The following is an 18,691-nucleotide window of genomic DNA, read 5'->3' as shown; positions in this document are numbered from 1 at the left end:
TCTAAGAAGTTGTCCGCTAGGCTTTTCCCTTCACTTGATAATTCGTACCCTAAAAACAGTACTGTCAGATGGGCAATTCGGGACTTTTTAAAGTTGAATTTGTAACCCTCTGCTGCGAACCCAAGTATAATGGTGTTCACTCTTTTCAAGTGAGTATCCAAGTCGTCGTCTGTGAGATAAATATCATCTACGTAAGATAATGCTTCATCATCATAGATTTGTAGTAACTCTGTTACCCTAGCTGAGAATAGTCCTGGGCTGTTCTTGAACCCCTGTGGGAGTCGACAGAATTTTTTCTGCGACCCAAATGCGGAGAAAGCGGTCAAATATCTGCTTTCTGGAGCAATGTTTTGACAAAAGAAACCATTAGATATGTCTAATGTCGTTTTGTATTTTTTCCTAACTATGTTATTCATTAGGGCTGCACTATGCGAGTTTTGTACTGCAAAAGTTTTGCAACATGTATTAAGATGTCTGTAGTCCAAAACTAGACGATATGAATTGTCTGGCTTGGAGACAGGAAACAAAGGATTGTTCATTTGAGAGGTGCATGTTTCAATCACCCCCTGGTATTCAAGTTGATCTAAGATCTCCCTGACCTGTTTTTTAGCTTCTTGCTTTATGGGATACTGCCGTTGGGCAGTTGGTTCACTTTTTAATTGGATTTTGTGAGGAGGAGAGTCCTCATCCCATCCTACATGACTTTTATACAATGCAGGTGCCTGGGCTACTGCCCATTTCCTTGCATATGTATATTTTTTGTGAATCGGTATGTGATTCGAGAAGGCAGGCATAATCACTTCTTCGCCACGAGGGCACTCCCTGACAAACTCCGGGGGCCAATCTTTTTCAGCTAACAGAATATCATAGCCTTTTGAGAGCTTATCCCAAAATAGACCCTTAATTTTCCTAGTCTTATCACCCTCCATACGCAATGTTATTTCGTATATTTTATGGGGCTCGCTAAGTCTGGTGTCGGCAGTTTCAACCTGAATGTATTCATTCGTGTCCACTGTCTCCAGATGACTCATCAAGATCTTGCGCGCTATACTGATTTCTGCTGCACTGTCCAACATTGTCAATGCCCACTCCCCGTTTTTCAACTGTGTCCTCAGTATTCTCGGCATGGTTGATTACTCTAATACTGGCTACCTTCTTTTTAGGAAATTGAGATTTTTTACTCTGAGCAGGTTCCTTGTCTTTGGACTTGGTGTGCTCTCCTGGGTCTGACCGTCCACTTCTTTCCGAATTCTGTGGAAGAGATCGAGAGGGACGTGTATCAATACTTTGATATCTATCAGGTTTTTTCAGATTATCCCTATTTCTAAGGTTATATCTTTTCTCAGAGGGCTCCCTCTGGGGAGACTGGCGTTCTCGAGTCGGAGTTCTTTCCCTCCGTCGAGGAGACCTTCCTCTGGACTGGAAAACTTTTTCCTTGGGAGTGGATTGTTTATTTCCATCCCAGCTCTTTTTAGGAGTGTTTGAATTATTTTTAATAAATAATTTTTCAGGACTTTCGAGCAGTTGGGTCTTTACTGGTTTCCCACCCAAGCTGTCTCTACCTAATTCTTCATAGCATTTTTCTATGATTTTTGCAAGCTCAACAGGATCTTTTATATCTGTTTCCCTCAACTTCTGGCGGATCGCCACAGATGCTGCTTCCCCCTTTACGTTGGCTAATAATATAGCCGTGACCTGCTTGAAATCTTTCAGTAATTTCATACCTAGATTTAAAGCGGGCTCTGGACCGAATTCATTTTGAATTTGTTTTAGCACTTCTGGTATTACCGCCATAGACGGAACACCGTGGGTTTTTGTGTAAATGGAAGCAAAGACTGTACCCCAAGTGTCACAGTCCTCCACGTGTGGTGCGATTCCCATAGGAAGGCAGATGGTCAAGATTCTGTGTTTCTCAATAGGGGTAGTATCAGGAAATACTGCCTCTATTTGAGTGATTTTCTGTGCTAACCAGAAAGGAATTTGTTCCCGTTTTACGGGTGTTTTACCAAGACATGACTGTATGTTCTGTGGTGTAATTTTATTTGTGTTCCCCTGATGAGGGGTCAGCTGGTGTGAATTAACAGCTGGCTGGACTGTTGCAGTCCGCATTACATATTGGACTAATTGCCTATGTATTTTTATTAGTGTTTTAAGCTGTGCTAACAGCTCTTCCTTAGACATTCTTGCAATGTCAGGATGTGGTGTGTAGCTGGCTAGAACCGGCCACGTGGCTCCTGGTCTACCTAGTGGGCCGAGCCTAGTTATGTGATTATTGTGTTTTAGGGCGCCATTAAACCAGAGCAGGTGCTCTTGAAATTTAAGTGGGATTTCAATCTCCTCAAAAGGAGCGTACTCTCCCGGAGGTTCCTCTATTTTGTAATAGTGAAACTCTTGTGTTGTAGCGTTTGCCGCTGGAAAGTTTATCCATGAATAGAATACCTCTGTCTGCCGATACTCGTGAGCCTCTATCACGAAAATTACTGTACCACCTTGAGGTGTCAGTCCGTTTTCTATAAGTTTTAACGTTATAGATTTTCTTAAGTGGACCGGGATGATAATTGCATCCGGGTCTGCTTCTAGGAGACTCGAGTCTTCCTCTTTTAGTTGGGCTGCAAGTCTAACTGCTTCCCTTTCTTCTTCACTGTCTGTCATTTTTTATAAATGCAGGCTTTGCAGAGTAGGTCTCCAAGGAGACAAAGATTAGGTGCACAATATTTTGGAACACTGTATCCTTCAACGTTGAATAAACCAGAGCTTTACATAGGAATCTCTTCCTACTAAGGTCGGGCGGATTTTAACCTTTCACCCACTCCAGACGTCTATTGGAGTTTTTACGGGAGAAAGGGGTGTGAAATATGCACGACTGAGTTACTCTACTGTCTTGCGTTAGTTTATCGCCTTACCAAAACGTTGGGCGCCATGTAGTGTAGTTCCTAGTTTCCCACTAGGCCCTGCGCATTGGAATAACATAAACAGTAGTATCGACGTGGAACTGCGGATATTCCAGGCCTCCACTGACTATGCTAAACTTAATTGGGTTGTGTTACCAACTAGCTCAGAGGTCACTGGAAACTTTCTTCTCTGCATAGGAAGTGATCAGCTTCCTTGGCACAGATAAGAAGGGATTCAGTTTTCCAACAACCGTGCAACATGACAACTTTGCTCCTCAGATCAAGAGTCAATCTCTAGGGTCGTGTGAAACAATAGACATGCATTTCACTCAGTCAGTCTAGTGCAGTTTACTTTCACGAGATGTAGAGAATAGAGAGACGGGCGTTTGTCAATAAAAGGTTAACATTTATTGAACAGTCTTTCTTCTCGTACAAGAGAGATGTATTGCCACAATTGCAATAATTGTTATTATAAAAAGTACGTACAGTAAGATAAGTATTGCGAAATAGAACTGTAAAAGCATTGATATGGTTTCTTAGCCATACAATGGTTTAAAAGTAATAAAACATATATACAGTCATATATACATTAGGCTAACATACTCAACTGGTGCTTCTAACTAAGCCTACCCCAGTGTGCCTGACCTAAGCCTAACACGTGAAAAGGGGAGTAAGTAAGTAGCTTTAAGTTAAGTTGGTTTTGCCAAGGTTTGTTTCAAGAATTCTTGTCTAAGGGTTTAGTCAACACCATACCTCTGAATAGAATGATGGAGGATTGGTATCTCCTTCAGGGGTCTCTCTCGATATCCCAGTCACCCGCGAGGGTAAACCGGAAGCGCCGGGACTGGATTTCTCTGCACGAGAAAGGCAGCGGCTCTCTTCAGCGCGTCGAGGAAGGAGGGGGGACAGCGTCCGCGGGCAGCTGGAATCTGCTGGATGTCTTCGCAGAGGACGGCTGTTCAGCTCCTTAAGCGTACTGCACCATAGCTCGCGCTTTAGCGGCGATAATGGTAATCAGTAGCTTCACCACCACAGGATAGCAGGCTGCAGTGACAGAGTGCTGGATTTACCAACACAGGGTCATGCAGGCAGCTGGCATCAGCAACAGGCAACAAACTCGAGCATTGCTTAAGGCAACGTTGGTAATATTTATACCTGACAGGTGCTGGGTTTGACGCAAGTTTGCTGGACATAAGACGTCAATTAAAGATGTCACTAGGAAGTGATAGTTATCAGTTGCTCATTAGAGTTCCATTACTAATCAAAACATAGCAAGCGGGGATTTCCAGGTTTGCTAAGTTTTTATCTTGTTGAAGAACTCGGAGTGTTATCTAGGAATATCAGATAGTGACTGCTGCTCTGTCATTGCACTAATTGGTCGCAAAGGAAGTAGCAGAGAGTCATGCTGGAATGTGGCTCTGTTCGTGTGAGGCCAGAGATGACTTTTCAGAAAATCGCACTTGAACGGTTATGCCAATATAGGGAATAAATGGATTTATAGCCGAATAGGGGCATAAGGTCACAGTATCGATCAGGAACCTAGATAAGCACGCAACACCAGGACCTGAGCCAAAGTGAGCATCTTGAACTTCTCGGTTCGGAGGAAGCCGTTGACGTTCCGCAAGTCCAAGATAGGGCGTAGGCCCCCTTTGCCCTTCTTGGGCACCAGAAAGTAGTGGGAGTAACAACCACACCCTACTTCTGGCCCAGGAACGCGCTCGATGGCCGTCTTGGCCAAGAGGGCCGAGACCTCCTCTTGCAGAAGTTGCAAGTGATCCCCCGACACACGGTGGCATTGTGGTGGCATGGATGGAGGGGATGTCTCGAAGGGGAGGGAGTAGCCCCTTCGGACAATCTGCAGCACCCACCTGTCCGAAGTGACCGTATGCCAGTGGGGGAGGTGATGGCGAACCCTGCCCCCCACGGGCGTCACATGGGCCTGAAAACTCGGACTAGGAAGGTTTTGAGGCAGGTGCTGCTGAGGGAGGTGTGGACTGGCCTCGCCGCGGCCCCCGACCGCCAAGGCGGTTCCCACGTCCGCCACCGCGCTGCTGGACATTTTGCGGCGTGTGGCTAGCGGTCCATGGTGGGGCGCCCCTTGCGTGGCCACGAAAGGAGCGAAAGGCACCCGATTGCTGGCGCGGGGCCGTAAGGCCCAAGGACTTGGCCGTAGCCCTGGAGTCCTTGAAACGTTCCAGCGCATGGTATGCCTTGTCGCCGAAGAGGCGACGGCCATCAAACGGCATGTCCAGGAGGGTGGCCTGGACATCGGCCGAGAAGTTGGCGGACCTCAACCAGGCGTGGCGTCGAACCGCCACCGTCGTTGCCATCGCCCTGCCCAGTGAGTCCGTGGTATCCAGCCCACACCGGATAGAAAAGCGTGCTGCATCTTGGCCGTCCGCAAGGGCTTGGCTGAGTTTAGCCTGGACCTCCTCCGGGCATCTAGGCAGCACCTCCGCAACCGTGTCCCACAGAGTGTGGGTGTAGCGGCCCAAGAGACAGGCGGTGTTCACAGACCGCAGCCCTAGGCTTACAGACGAGAAAACCTTCTTCCCGAACTGTTCATATCTCTTGGATTCCCTGTCGGGCGGAGCCGACGGGAATGCGGTTTGGGAGTTTGAGGCCTGGATGACCAGACTCTCGGGGGTGGGATGGGTGGACAAAAAGCATGGGTCACCCGGTGCCGGGCGGTAGCGCCTGGCCACGTTCCTGTCCACAGGCGGGCCTGTGGCGGGCTTGGACCAAGTGCCCAGAAGAACGTCACACAAGGCCTCATTGAACGGCAGGAGGGGCTCCGCGGAGCCTGACTGCGGTTTGAGGACCTCTGTGAGGAGATTAGTCCTCACGGCCGCGACGGGGAGCTGAAGGTTTAAGGCCTTAGCTGCCTTCGTCAACACTACACTGTAAGCAGAACCCGCCTCCGAAGCCACAGTCGGGGGCGAAGTAAATCCAGTGTCTGGCGAGGTGTCAATACCACTGGCCTCCCCAAGCTCATATGTCCAGTCCTGCTGTGACTGGCAATCATGTGCCAGAGGGTCCTCGGACCCCTCCCAAGCCTCCTCGTCACCTGTGTCCTGGAGACCAGGATTAACAGCCAGGGCCTCCTCGTGGAGATAAAAATCTCCAAAGGCCGACGGAATCGGCGCCCAGCGGCGCCCTCCCGACGCCTGAGCAGAACCGCAGGAGACATTGGGGGCGGCAACCACATCGGCTGCCGGGGACGACACCTGAAGGGACGGCGCCGGCGAGGTCGTAAGGTCGACCGGCGAGGTCCCGGATCCGGAGCCGGATCCAGCGAGGTCCTGCGGCGCCGAGACCGAAGTCGCCAGCGGCGCCGGGTCCGAAGCACCCGACGTCGTCGGGGCCGAAGCACCCGACGTCGTCGGGGCCGAAGCGCCCGACCCGGAAGGACCTCCAGACGGAACCGATCGTCCCGAAGGCGCCACGGGAACCGACTGAGGAGGGAGGGCCCTCATGGCCATGAGGTACCTCTCGACCTCCTCCTGCGTCGCGCCGTGCCCAGGGACCCGAAGGTGTGGGGCAGGCGGCGACGCTTGCGACTCCCGCGGAGCCGCGTGGGCGGTGTCGCCCGAGTCCCCGGCCGCATTGTGCGAGCGTCGGGGCGGGTCGGAGAATCGATGACGTCGCTCCGACCTCTCATGCCTCTTACCTGAGGACTTGGAACCAGACGAACCGTGTCCACTCCCGGAGCGTCGATGACTCCGACCTCACGACCTGTCCCTCGACCTCCCGTGGGACCGGGACCGGGACCTGGAGCGGCGCGGGGCCGACTGCCTCAGCTCGAGACGCTTGCGGGACCGCTCCCGCCTAGCCTTCGACGTCAGGGCCCGGCAGTCGGAGCAGGATCGATCGTCGTGGTCGAGGCCTAAGCACTTCAGGCACCGGCGATGGGGGTCCGTGACCGACATGAGTCGGTCGCACTTCGAACAAGGCTTGAACCCGGGCATCCCTGGCACCGATAGTCGAGAAATCGACAAAGAGAGAGAGATCAAAAGGATCAAAAATTTCAGTCAAAAATTGACTGGGGGTAGAGCTTCTTCCGGATCTGCGCTAGCTGGCGCGGAAAAAAGAAGAACTGACGTCAGCGCGCATGGGCGCCGTCATCCCGGCGCTCACGACGCCGACGACGGACGCGGAGCCGCAGACGACGCCTACCGGCGCGCAGGGGTATTGCTACGCAAAAGTTTCCGGATCCAGTCTGACGCCTGGGGATATTCTAAGGTAAGGAATCTATCACTAACGTGTCTCTTTCAGATAACATCATGATGTCTAGGATTATTTCTTTATTTCTGGAACTATTTGGAGTCTAGGCATTGAACTAGGCTCCTGATGTTTGCAAGTAGGATGCATACGTTTGCAGTGCATATTGACTAGAGTTCTATGTCTGGTGGTGCAGAAAACCTTTTTCCATGTCCAACGATGTTCTACATGGATTTAAAGATCTTGACATGGGCTAAATGCAACATTGATCATTGCACTTGAGATTGTTCATTGCAAGCCCTGGGCAAACTGGCATTCGAAAGTTCCATGTTTATCCACTAGAACAATGATTGATGAGCCGAACACATAGAAATTTTACAAACGAATAACTTTTCTTTGTGTCAGTGCAATAAATGCTTAGATATAAAAAAAGCATCATAGACATAAGAAGTGATCCCAAGTCAAAATACGCCCACCCACAACCCATACACAAACCCTTTGCTTTTTCCTTATTAGTATACAGAAATCTCAACAAGATCCACAGAACAAATGAAGTATTCCTAAGTTAGCGAAGGTCAAACAGCAGTTGCAAATCAGCCATCATGATTTTTCTTTATTACTTTTTTGGCAAGAGTGAATTATATTTCGTGAAACAGAGTGGGATGTCATCTTAGTCTGTAGGGGAAGCATCTGAAACTTTGCTGGAGGACCACATAGAGCGAACAAACACTGCCCTCCAACTGTTAGACATTCCATATGTATTCCACTGACTTACATTTGGGGAATCAGGGTGAAAATCACTATCAGGAGGAAGACATGGAATAGACTCAGAATAATCAAGCACAATAAGAAAAAGTTGTCATGGCCTCTTTTATCACAATCTAATAGCAATTAAGTATTGTAATCTGGAATTATAGGGCTAACGATGCTTGCTACAGCAGGAGGTTCCTGACAAAGAATATTGCTAATCTTATAACTAAGATGGTTATGCACTACATGGGACAACTCCTGTAATAGGCCAACAGAATATTTGCAAACAGCCATTAGCCCATGCCATGGCATTAGCTTAGAAAGATCAGAACGTCACATAACCACAAACTGACAAAAAATCTAGATCAATAGGTCAAAGTAAGATCAGTTCTAAATGACAGAGCTTGGGAATGCATCAAAGCAAGAAAGGTTATACAAAACAGGAACAATTATTATCGGAAAATACTAAAAATATGAACTAATTTATAGGGTATTTTGCATGCCTAAGAGAGCACAACTACTCATGTTATCAACATAAGAATAAAAGCATGCTCAGTTTCAAACCTTTTCTCCATGATGGTTGAAGCAATATAAAGTTTCATCCACGCATCCTATGAAGACACAGTCCTGGGTGCATCTTGGTGAGGAAAACAGAGGTTTTTCACAAGAATGTTTCCAAATAATATTTCCACTATCCTGTACAAAACAAAACATAATGGAGTTATGTGAAAGGTTTGTTAAGCCGATTATTGAGCACCTCATTTGTCTGCTTATAGAATCCTACAAATACAATATGTAGGTCACTTTTTTCTCTGTTAACGTCCTCGTTTTGCTTCTTTAATTATCTGGATGAGGAAAAAAGTAACCGATATTGAGCTTTATATTTAATTGGGTGTTTAATATGACACCTTTAATTTTTCTTTCGGACACTCTGGCAGTGCTGATGCTGCTGGGCGCATGTTTCTTGTAGATGGGAGTGGGTCGAACACTTTTAGTCTTCGCTTCGGTTCTCCAGAGGGAAAGCCAGTGTTTACGTACCAGCCAGCTACACTGCGCAGATGGCTTGATGAAGTGGAAATACGGTCTTATATTTACTCAGATTTGATCTCCGCAGATCAAGTTTTACACCTTTTCCTGCTGAATGTGTAACCCAAATACAGCAGTAATGGAGCTGTGCTATCTGGTCATGTGATTTAAACCATCTACAGTTACTCACCAGGCTCCCTACTTTGCCCTCACACCATGTACAGTCCTACATCGGTGCACCATGTTCCTATCAAACAGAAGGCAACTGGTGCAGCTAAAATGCCTTGACTTAGGTTTCAACATATATAAATACAAACCTTATTGCTGCTCTGCATGCTCCTGTATTTCATTTTGATCATATTAAAGTCTTTGTTTCCATCACACTTCAGAATTACTTAATGTGTGCTTTCGTAATTGCTGATGCATTTTGAAATACTTGTACAGTTTGTTTACAGGCATTTAAATGTTATTGTGTGTTCGAAAAAATAGACATTCCACAGCATTTCCTTTCAGATTCCCTGTCTCCAGCAAGACTGTCACAATTTGCACCATGCTACAACAAAGACACATGACTCACGAGTAGTGTAAAAGGCCAGTTTTATTAGCCCCTTAACTGCGCCGAACGTTCCGCCCTAGTGCAGAACGTTCTATTGCGCGGGCGGGGCCGCGACGGCCAACGGACATGCGCAGCACTCCAAAGGTAGTGCACGCGACGGCCGTTGGCCATCGGCAGCAGCGATGAGGCTAGGACATGATTGTATATCTTTAACTTTTAATAAACAATAACATCAACTTTGTGAACTAAGGCACAATCCAATCCAGCGCATATCTCGCGGCCACTCACCTCTCACACCAAATTCCATTCCCCAAACGTCATACCTCGTTCCATCCTTCCCCGATCCGATTCTTACATTCTTCCCGTCTCCACAGGTTCTCTGCCTTTATCTCCCAAACCACCCTCCCCTCTCACCCAGCAAGGTACCGCCCACAGCTTTTTCTCCTATGCTCCGCTCTTCTTGCACCGTGAGGGTGTGGACGAGCCCACATGTGACTCTTCACCCCCTCAAAGACTTCCGCTTACTAGCCCTGCAACCTGTCCTAACTTTGGCAAAACAACGCTGTAACAAAAGACAAGCCCCCCATTCCCTGACGACTTCAACATGTAGGGTGGGTGGACGGACACAGTTCTTAAATATAATAAACCCTCCCCGGTGATGCACAGGTCCGGAGAGGCAGATCACGCCTTTCCGGTCCCTTATATACAAAATCCCTGACCCTCCTCTTCCCCCATAAATCCACCTATCCCCACCCATTTCCTGTTTGGGGTACGAATACCCCAGGGGAAAGACTAGTCTGCGACATGCTTTTCCCCGGGTGCCGACATCGTGCTACAACACACATGACCCACAAATAACGTAAAAGGCCAATTTTTTTAGGACATGGTTGCATATATTTAACTTTCATTAAACAATAACATTAACTTTGTGAACTAAGGCACAATCCAATCGCCCGCACATCACGTGGCCACTCACCTCTCACACCAACTTCAATTCCCCAAACGTCATACCTCGTTCCATACTTCCCTGCTCCGATCCTTACATTTTCGTCTCTCCTGGCTTTCTTTCTTTATCTCCCAAAACACCCTCCCCTGAACTCACTTGTCACCTGAAAAGGTACCGCCCACTGCTTTTTCTCCTAATCTTCTGCTCTTCTGCCCCCGAGGGTGTGGAAGAACCTGAATGTGAGTCTTCACCCCCCAAAACATCTGCCACCCTGAATAAACCCTGGAGAGTGTTTTTCAGCCCCCCCCATTCACCCACACATGAAGTTAAAATGGGGATTCTCTTGCACCACATATTCTCATTCCACAGGCCACTCACTGTGTCCCTCAGCTGCATCATTTTATATGCATTGCCCATTCTTGACCAATGTATGCCATCATCCCGAAACAGGCATGCCTCTTCTTCTCGAATATGCCCATGAGAGATCACCGCAATTCCCATCCCTGCGCAGAAAACTCTCATTGCTCGGTTCAGTTTCCTGCAAGCTTTGCCTATTGCAGCATGCTTAACTGTCCCCGCCAACTTTGACCTGTCACTGAGTTCAGCTTGATGGCTTTGAGATCCCACTGCATGTGTTGTAAAAGTGTCAAACCAGATAACCTCACTAAATAGTTTTCCTCCAAATAAATCAGAAGCATGTCCATGCAACCCCTTTGTGGAACCATCTTTGTTAACCAGGGCAGTAAACCTTCCCATCGCATTCCACTTTTTGCCCACCATAAAACTTCAGGTCGGCTGCTCTTGCAATCCCAGATTCCTGCCGTATATCTGTTGGTCCGCAAATTTAGCTGCTCAATGCACCAAGGAATGTCCCATAATCTAGGTCACCGTTTTCGCCCCTGGACCGTTCACATAACCTGCATTAAAAATGACACAGCATTAGGCCTGTCATCCGCACAGACCCAGCTCTTAACTCACCCCATGGCCCTCTAGCGCAGTCAGGCCATTATTTACGGACATAACACTCACAACAATGTGACTGCCACCTGCCAATCCTCAGTATGCGATCCTAGACCCACCCCAGGTTTGCTGCCACAGTCACTGCCCCTATTCTGAAGGAGTGGGTCCCAAACACCGCTGGATCTCTTCCCAACCGACGAAGTCCCATACGCAACACAGCCAAAAGTTGAGACGCTGACATCGGACTCCCACCTTCGTGACAAAATATTTCCCTGTAATTTTATCAGTAGGCCTCTCCTCCTTCACACCTATTTCTGAGTCCCATACGGCCTTCTGCCTCGGCGTGCTGGGCCTCCTTCAAGCTTATGGAGTCCTGTTCCTGTTGAGCCCCGCCAAGGTTTCTTAGAGCCTCTGGGGCCGGAGAGCTCATTATTGTGTAGACGCGTTGGGAGGCTCACACCCCTCCCACCCTTGCTCACGCAGGCCCTCCCCTGCCTACAGCTCCTACCCCGCCCGAGCTGACAAACCTTGTGTCTGCCTCCCCCGCTATCAGAGAGGCAGGCTGCGATCGCGGTGGCCACACCGCTCACTGCCAACCATGTCGGCTAAGTCAGGCCCATCCAGGCTTCCTCCAGGAAACTGGGCTGCAGGAGGTCATGACGGACCACTGTGCCCAGTGTTGGAGCGCGGCCTGTATCTTGGCGGCAGACGCCAGGTCTCTCTCTGCCCGTATCCCAAGTGCTGTCCTGGCCTGTGGGCAAGATTCCGCCCTGCAGATGAGAGCCGTTAATGAGGTAGGACACTAAAAACTCATTACAAACTCCTGAAATACTAATAAACCGTCCACAATGATGCACAGGTCCGGAAGAGGCATTTCACGCCACTCTGGACCCTTATTTGCAAAATCCCTGACCTGCTCCCTGCCCCCTAAACCCACCTATCCCCACTCAAGACTTGTTTGGGGCACGAATACCCCCGGGGAAAGACTAGTCTGCGAAATGCTTTTCCCTGGGGGCTGACATTGTTCTCTTTACAAGATCCTCTCACTTTTCAGTTTAAGAAAGAAAAGTAAACACCAATGTCCACCTTAAAAGAATAAGCAGCAATTTGTCGGAAGACATGGCCTGACATTTGACCTCTGTCTTTGAATGCACAGCAAATCTGACAAGATAAAAACAATATTTAAAGGCATCTATATAGCTCAATTACCTTCTGTACTCCAACGTGGTTACTTTTGGGGGTGCTGCACCACACCCCTGCTTTATCACCTGCCCTAGAAGTCACTACCCCACAAAGTAATTCCAATCACAAGAGAAAAGAAATTACTGCCACTGTAAGAGAACAGTTTTAGATCCACCACGTATGCAAAGATTCAGTTCAAAACAATTGTAAACAAAGCAATCAGGCCTTAAAAATCCACCTACATGTCAATAACTGACATATGCCCTTACACTTACGGTATCTCAACCGTCCTGGAAGTGCCATGAAGCTATTTAATTGTAACATGAGGGCAAGCTAAAAAACGAGTTGACATTATAGGGACCACAAAAACTTTTTTCCTCAGTAGAATTTCCTTCCACACCCCCCAAGAGAAACCTCTGCTCTGCCGTACTCGCCCTGGCCACAATATCTCGCGTCCTGGAAATCCAGAACAGGAGGAAGAGCCTTCTACAGCACGGCCAAGACCTGGAATGAACTCCCCCTCAGCATCAGACAAATCCCCACACAGCAAACATTCAGGAAGAGCCTCAATACTTGGATTTTCTGATGACTCGGAGTCGGCCGATATATTCTACCCCCACCCGCACCTTGAGACTCTCACGGGTGAGTAGTGCACTTTACAAATCCCTGATTGATTGATTGATAGTGGCAAATGCGGTGATGGGAACGGCGTCGAAGGTGGCTTTTTTGAAGTGTTCTTTTTGTGGTTAATAAGATGCAAGTTCAGGAAGTCCTGCAATTCTGTAGAAATACACTAAATCTTATTATTAGAAAAAGGTTTGTTGGAAAAGTCTTACAGTGAAAAAACATTTAATAAAATGCATCAATACACACTGCGACCAAATATAACACATCGAACCTCAATCCATTCTAAATAATCGTCAGGTAGCACAATGGCAAATCTAAATTCTGCAGCTACAATAAAAAAATTACCTATAAAATCAAAACCTTATTGTGCTTCATTGGGAACCCCATCAGCAAAACTGGAAGAGCCAGGGCACTAATCTTATACATGCCAGACCACTCATTATTTTCCTCAATATACCGGGTCCATGCAAAGCCTCCTATAGTGATTTTGCAGTCTTCATTCACTGAGGGTCATTTCCAGGTGAGCGTCAACCACCAAATTGATGTAGCAGCTCCTCCAATAATTCAGCTGCAACCAACTCATCCTCTAAACACACCAACCAGGTACCTTTCTGACAGCAGATCTTTATTTTATTTATTTCAGTTTTGCTTTTTTATAATGGACACTCAATCGCATGGCATTATTGCACTGTGTATTTGAACAACACATATGTTTGGCATGGTTATAAGACACAGAGCATTCAGATTTAATCAAAGCATCTTAGATTTGTGGTTGGCAACATCTCAACAAGCAGTGAACCTCCTGAAATAATGGAACAGGAGAGAAACTTCGTGGTTTTGAAAGGGGAGGATAGACAAGTAGCAGGAAGAGAGAAGGGAGTGTGTGTCAGAATAAGGGAAAGAGGAGGCAGTAAAGAGGGTAAAGAGAAAGGAAATTGGATGGAGAAGCATAGCACAATTACAGAAGCATAGCACAATTACAAGGAATGAAAGCAAAGTGAAGCATGTTTCCTTCTCAGAAACTAATATGTGTGTTAAACTGAACATCATATTCTAATATAATCCCAAGATGAACAATGAATGCAAAAGCATGAAATATTAACAAGAAATGAGAATACCTGATGTACAGGGCATAACTATATACAAAACTTATAAATGTGTTAAACATCACATTCTAGGAAAACCCACAAGTAGAGGGAAGAGGAGACAGCCTAAAGAAGTGTGCACTGAAGACCAGAAAGTAGCATTAAGATGGAAGAAGGTATAATGGAGGGCAGAGACCCTTCTCTTCCCCTGACCCCTAACTCCTTCCGTTGCTGACCCCTCCTGAGTTCAGGTTCTAGCGCTGGGATGCTCTAGGGTTACTACGCGCTCTACAAAACCTTAAAATAAATAAAATAAATAAGAGAGAAAGTTGTGTAGAGCGTGGGAGCATAAGAGCTTGACAGGACAGAGAAATTTGGTTCCAGTGCTAATAGAATGGGAAAAATTAGGGGTCAAGACTATCAGCCAGATTCATCAAGCTGAAATCGGCTCGCAAAGGGCCAGATTCTGAGACTCTGGCCCTTTGCGAGCGCTATATTTGCATTTGGGATTCATCATCCCAAATGCAAAAAACGCAATTATAGAACTCGCTAAATTGCGAAAAATCGCATTTAAGGAATCTCAATTAGAGATTCCTTAAATGCTATTCATGAACTTGCTAATCGTTTTGTGGAGGAGTGTGGCTCAATGGTTAGGGCGGCAGACCCTGATGCAGAGTTCTGGCCAGGGACCAGGGTTCGATTCCCGCCTCTGCGGGGTCTCAAGCTCAATTTCCTCGGACCTGTTAATTCTCGCCTCGGTGCATATTCTAATCACGGGCCCCACGCTGCAACTCTGGGCAATAGCTTGCTTAGCCTCCACACCGGCCCCAACAGCGCTAAAGATGCCTGGCTTCACCCTGGGGGTGCCCAGGAGTGGACACTTCACAGGGAAAGCCAGGAGGGGTTCCACAGCGGTATGAGTATCAGCGCCAGGAAGCCAAATAGGCGACACCGCAAGGTGACCGTCTAGTGACAGTGTGCTCTATAAGTACCATGACATTTACATTCACAACCTTTTTAAAATTGCGAATTCGCAATATGGGGCCGCTATTTACCGCGAAGTGTAACTTCGTGGTAAATAGCGAAAACTTAGAAAAATGCACTTTAGTGCATTTTTCTAAGTTGTATGTTACACACACACACATTTCCTTTGGACATGTGTGTGCGCAACACCAGTGTACATTTGCATTTCAGGGGTGCTACAGGGTGTCCTTTGGACACCCTGGCACCCTTGAAATCGCTTCCTTATTTGCGATTCGCTAATTGCGAATCGCAAATAAGGAATGACTCCCCATTCATTCCTATGGGCCTTTATTTGTGATTAGCAATTAGCGAATCGCAAATACGGAAGCAGTAGAAATCGCAAAAAATATTGTGATTTCTACATGCATCCCGTTTTGCGAGTCTTTAATAGCGATTCCTTAAAAATCGCTAACAAGGACTCGCAAAACGGCACTTTGATGAATCTGGGGGTATATTTACTTTGATTTCATCTAAGTCTTCTATTAACTCAAGCAAAGCGTGTAATTATGCTGCACGTTCAGGACTTCATGTGTAATGTAGGCTATCTTAAATTGTATCTGGGTTTCAACAGAAAGTCAGTTAGCACAGGCATAATGTGGTCATCTTTTCTTTTGTCTGAAACAAGCCTAGCAGCTGAGTGAAGTAAAGCATTGAGTGGGGGTATGTCTAAGCTGCTGAACATGACAGCCGCATAACTCAGCTGTTCTGCCAGTGTGGCATGTCATCCGGTGTTTATCTAGCTTGAAGAGGCACCATCGATTAACCCTCCAGATTGCACTCCTGAGATGCGGCACTACCTGGATCGGGTGTCGAGCAAGCAGGGTGAGAGAGCCTGGGCACTGTTGGGATCAGCCCGGCAGCGTGACTGCAGATGTTGCAGCCTAAGGGTCTTGTGCTGGGCAACTGCGGCCTGCAGCTGGACCCCGTGCTGGCGGCTGGAGGATCTGCCCCCCCCACAAGGGTGAAGAATTGGCGATCCCTTTGGGGCCCATGCATACTTGGATACCCCATGATATGTTGCAAGACCTGTCAGATGAGCATTACAAACACAAACCATTCCTGCTGGTATAGCGATCACCCCCTGTTAGAAACTGACCTCCTTTCCTTGCACAACGACCTGAGACCTGCAATCCTGGCAGCCAGGCTGCTTGTGATGAAAATGTGGCCCTGTCAGCCCAGGCACAGTATACAGGTCAGTCTGGACTCAAGTTCTTGAAGCAACAACTTGTTTGCCTTGTCTTGCTTGCGGAATCTTGAGGATATATTGAAGTCTATCTCGGCGTTCAAAACATCAAGGGAGCGAACAGTGGGCTCTACGTCAAGCACTTTCTTGGAACAGAAAATTCAAATCTGATGCTACCGACCTCAATCCTTAGGGATGACTTGAGGAGGCTTATTGAACAAGTAGCCCACACAGAAATTACTATCAAAGATATGCAGCCACAATCGGCGGATGCCTATAAACACTTAGCCGAACTAACTGATAGAATGCAATTTCCTGAGGGGGTGTAAAGGGCGCAAGGGGCAGATCTCGTAGAAATAATATTTGTATAGTACAGCTGACTGAAGGGACGAAGGGACCAGTTGAAAAGCCTACAGTGAGAACTGGATCAGAGACTTCATGTCTGCCACTAAGCTATCTGCATTTTTTTTTCAATAGACCGGGGGCATCATATCCCGGCGCTGGACTCTCCTCGAGGGGCCCCCCCACAGCTCATTTGTCGTGAAGTTCCTCTACTACAGAGATCACAATGCTATGCTGCATGAGGCAACCTGCCTAGTACTGTTTGAACTAGAGCACAACTGAACCATGCTATTTCCAGATTACACTCTGGCGGTGCAGCGACTGCTCATCTCTTTTCTTGGTGTGAAGTGCAAACTTCGAGAACTGGGTCTCATGTTTTCGTTACTCCTCCCAGCCAGGCTCAGAGTAGTGACTGCACATAAATCAAACTTCATTGATGACCCAGTAGAAGCATGGGACTGGGCAGAACAGCAGATGACCACAGATACATCCTCTCACTAGACAACTTGCATGCTCTCGGTAGAGATGCAGGTGTAAGAGTTCTCACCAGCCTATAACAGAGGCACCCCCAGGTGGTTCTACTCATTCAGAGCACCAAATTGATGTTAACAGACGCTCTGCATTGGAAGCGGCTGCAATCCTGCACCGATTTGGCTCACCTTGCTCCCAGAGAGGATAGCAACATCGAGCAATAAGGAATCAGCTGGGCCGTGGATCTCTCTTTCAGGATCAGTGGCACCTCCGGATGTCTTGCCACAAACAGCTGATGACTTACTGTAAGTGAAGTACTCTTACTCTCCCCCCCTCTCGCGCCGGCAATCACAAGAGACTACCACCATGACTGGTAATATTGACTGAGGAGCCCTCATGAATGGCGGCATACAGAGACTGCTTCTCTGCATCCTCACCACAGCGATCTCCAAGCAGCCCTGTCACAAACTGCTCCTTGTTGATAACTGAGATACCCCTCCTGCTGTCCTGAATAGTAGCACCCACACTATTTCTGTCTTTATCAAGTGCCTTGTATAGCACACCACCCAACCTTGGCTATAGCCTACAATAGCTAAGTGGAGAGGCGTTTTACTTTGAATGTGATTAGGGCCTGAGGAAGAAGAGGAAACAACATATCCAGCATAGATCCCTGCACACTCTGCCAAGCCATCAAGGGGTATCTTCCCTCACCACCCAAGATGGTCGTCTGTGGCTTGAAAGGTACTCCAGACCTTACCCAACTTAATGGCCCTCCAGGAGTAAGCGGAGTAGTTTGTGGAGAATAATTGGGCCTGGTACCGTCTTTGTAAATGGGCTATCTCTGTGTCTTTCATATGTGATTCATACAAAAAGGATATGTGTGTTCCTCAACGCTTAACGAACGAGTATAAAGCATTAATCTTGTTAGTCGAACCCATCACCCCTATGTTCCATGCAAGGGAATTATTATTGCATCTTGTAGTGTACACAGCTACCCCAAAGGGTTTCTCAGTGCTGGACCAAGGAAGGATGGATCAACCTCACTTTTTGTCAGATACCAGTATGGCTGAGTTATTTCAAAAGTAATGGTTTAAGAGGAGAACTGCCCAACGCAAGAAGCATATAATTTATAGTATGTGATAGTGACCTCCATTGTTGTGGGCCTGATTAACTGCAAAATCCTGTGAAAAATAATTATTAACCAGAAGACCACAAATATGACAAACTGTGGAACATCCCTGCCTGAACAATTTAACAAACACAAGACCTTTCACATAGAGGTAGTGTAGGAAATTAGGTCAGCAGTGGAACGGGGTGAAACCCTGCTGAAGCAGCAACCATAATCTCTGTAAGGGTGAAGCAAAAACAAACCCCAAATTCCTGTGCTTTACCCTAAGGTAGCTTGGCAGAAAACAGTCAGGCTTAACG

The 18,691-nt window shown here is 47.3% G+C and overlaps 1 protein-coding gene across 2 annotated transcripts in view; it reads right to left on the bottom strand.

Moving 5' to 3' along the window:
- Window positions 1-18,691, bottom strand: part of AASDH (aminoadipate-semialdehyde dehydrogenase) — a 630,945-nt gene that overhangs the window by 72,439 nt on the left and 539,815 nt on the right. For both annotated transcript variants that reach the window (XM_086962613.1, XM_086962614.1), the window contains exon 14: window positions 8,427-8,558. In XM_086962613.1, the coding sequence (XP_086818739.1) occupies window positions 8,427-8,558 (132 nt within the window). The remainder of the gene's footprint in view (window positions 1-8,426; window positions 8,559-18,691) is intronic.

Source organism: Lissotriton vulgaris, chromosome 3_1 (genome assembly GCF_964263255.1).
Source record: "Lissotriton vulgaris chromosome 3_1, aLisVul1.2, whole genome shotgun sequence".
NCBI lineage: Eukaryota > Metazoa > Chordata > Amphibia > Caudata > Salamandridae > Lissotriton > Lissotriton vulgaris.
This window is presented reverse-complemented; position numbering and strand designations above follow the sequence as displayed.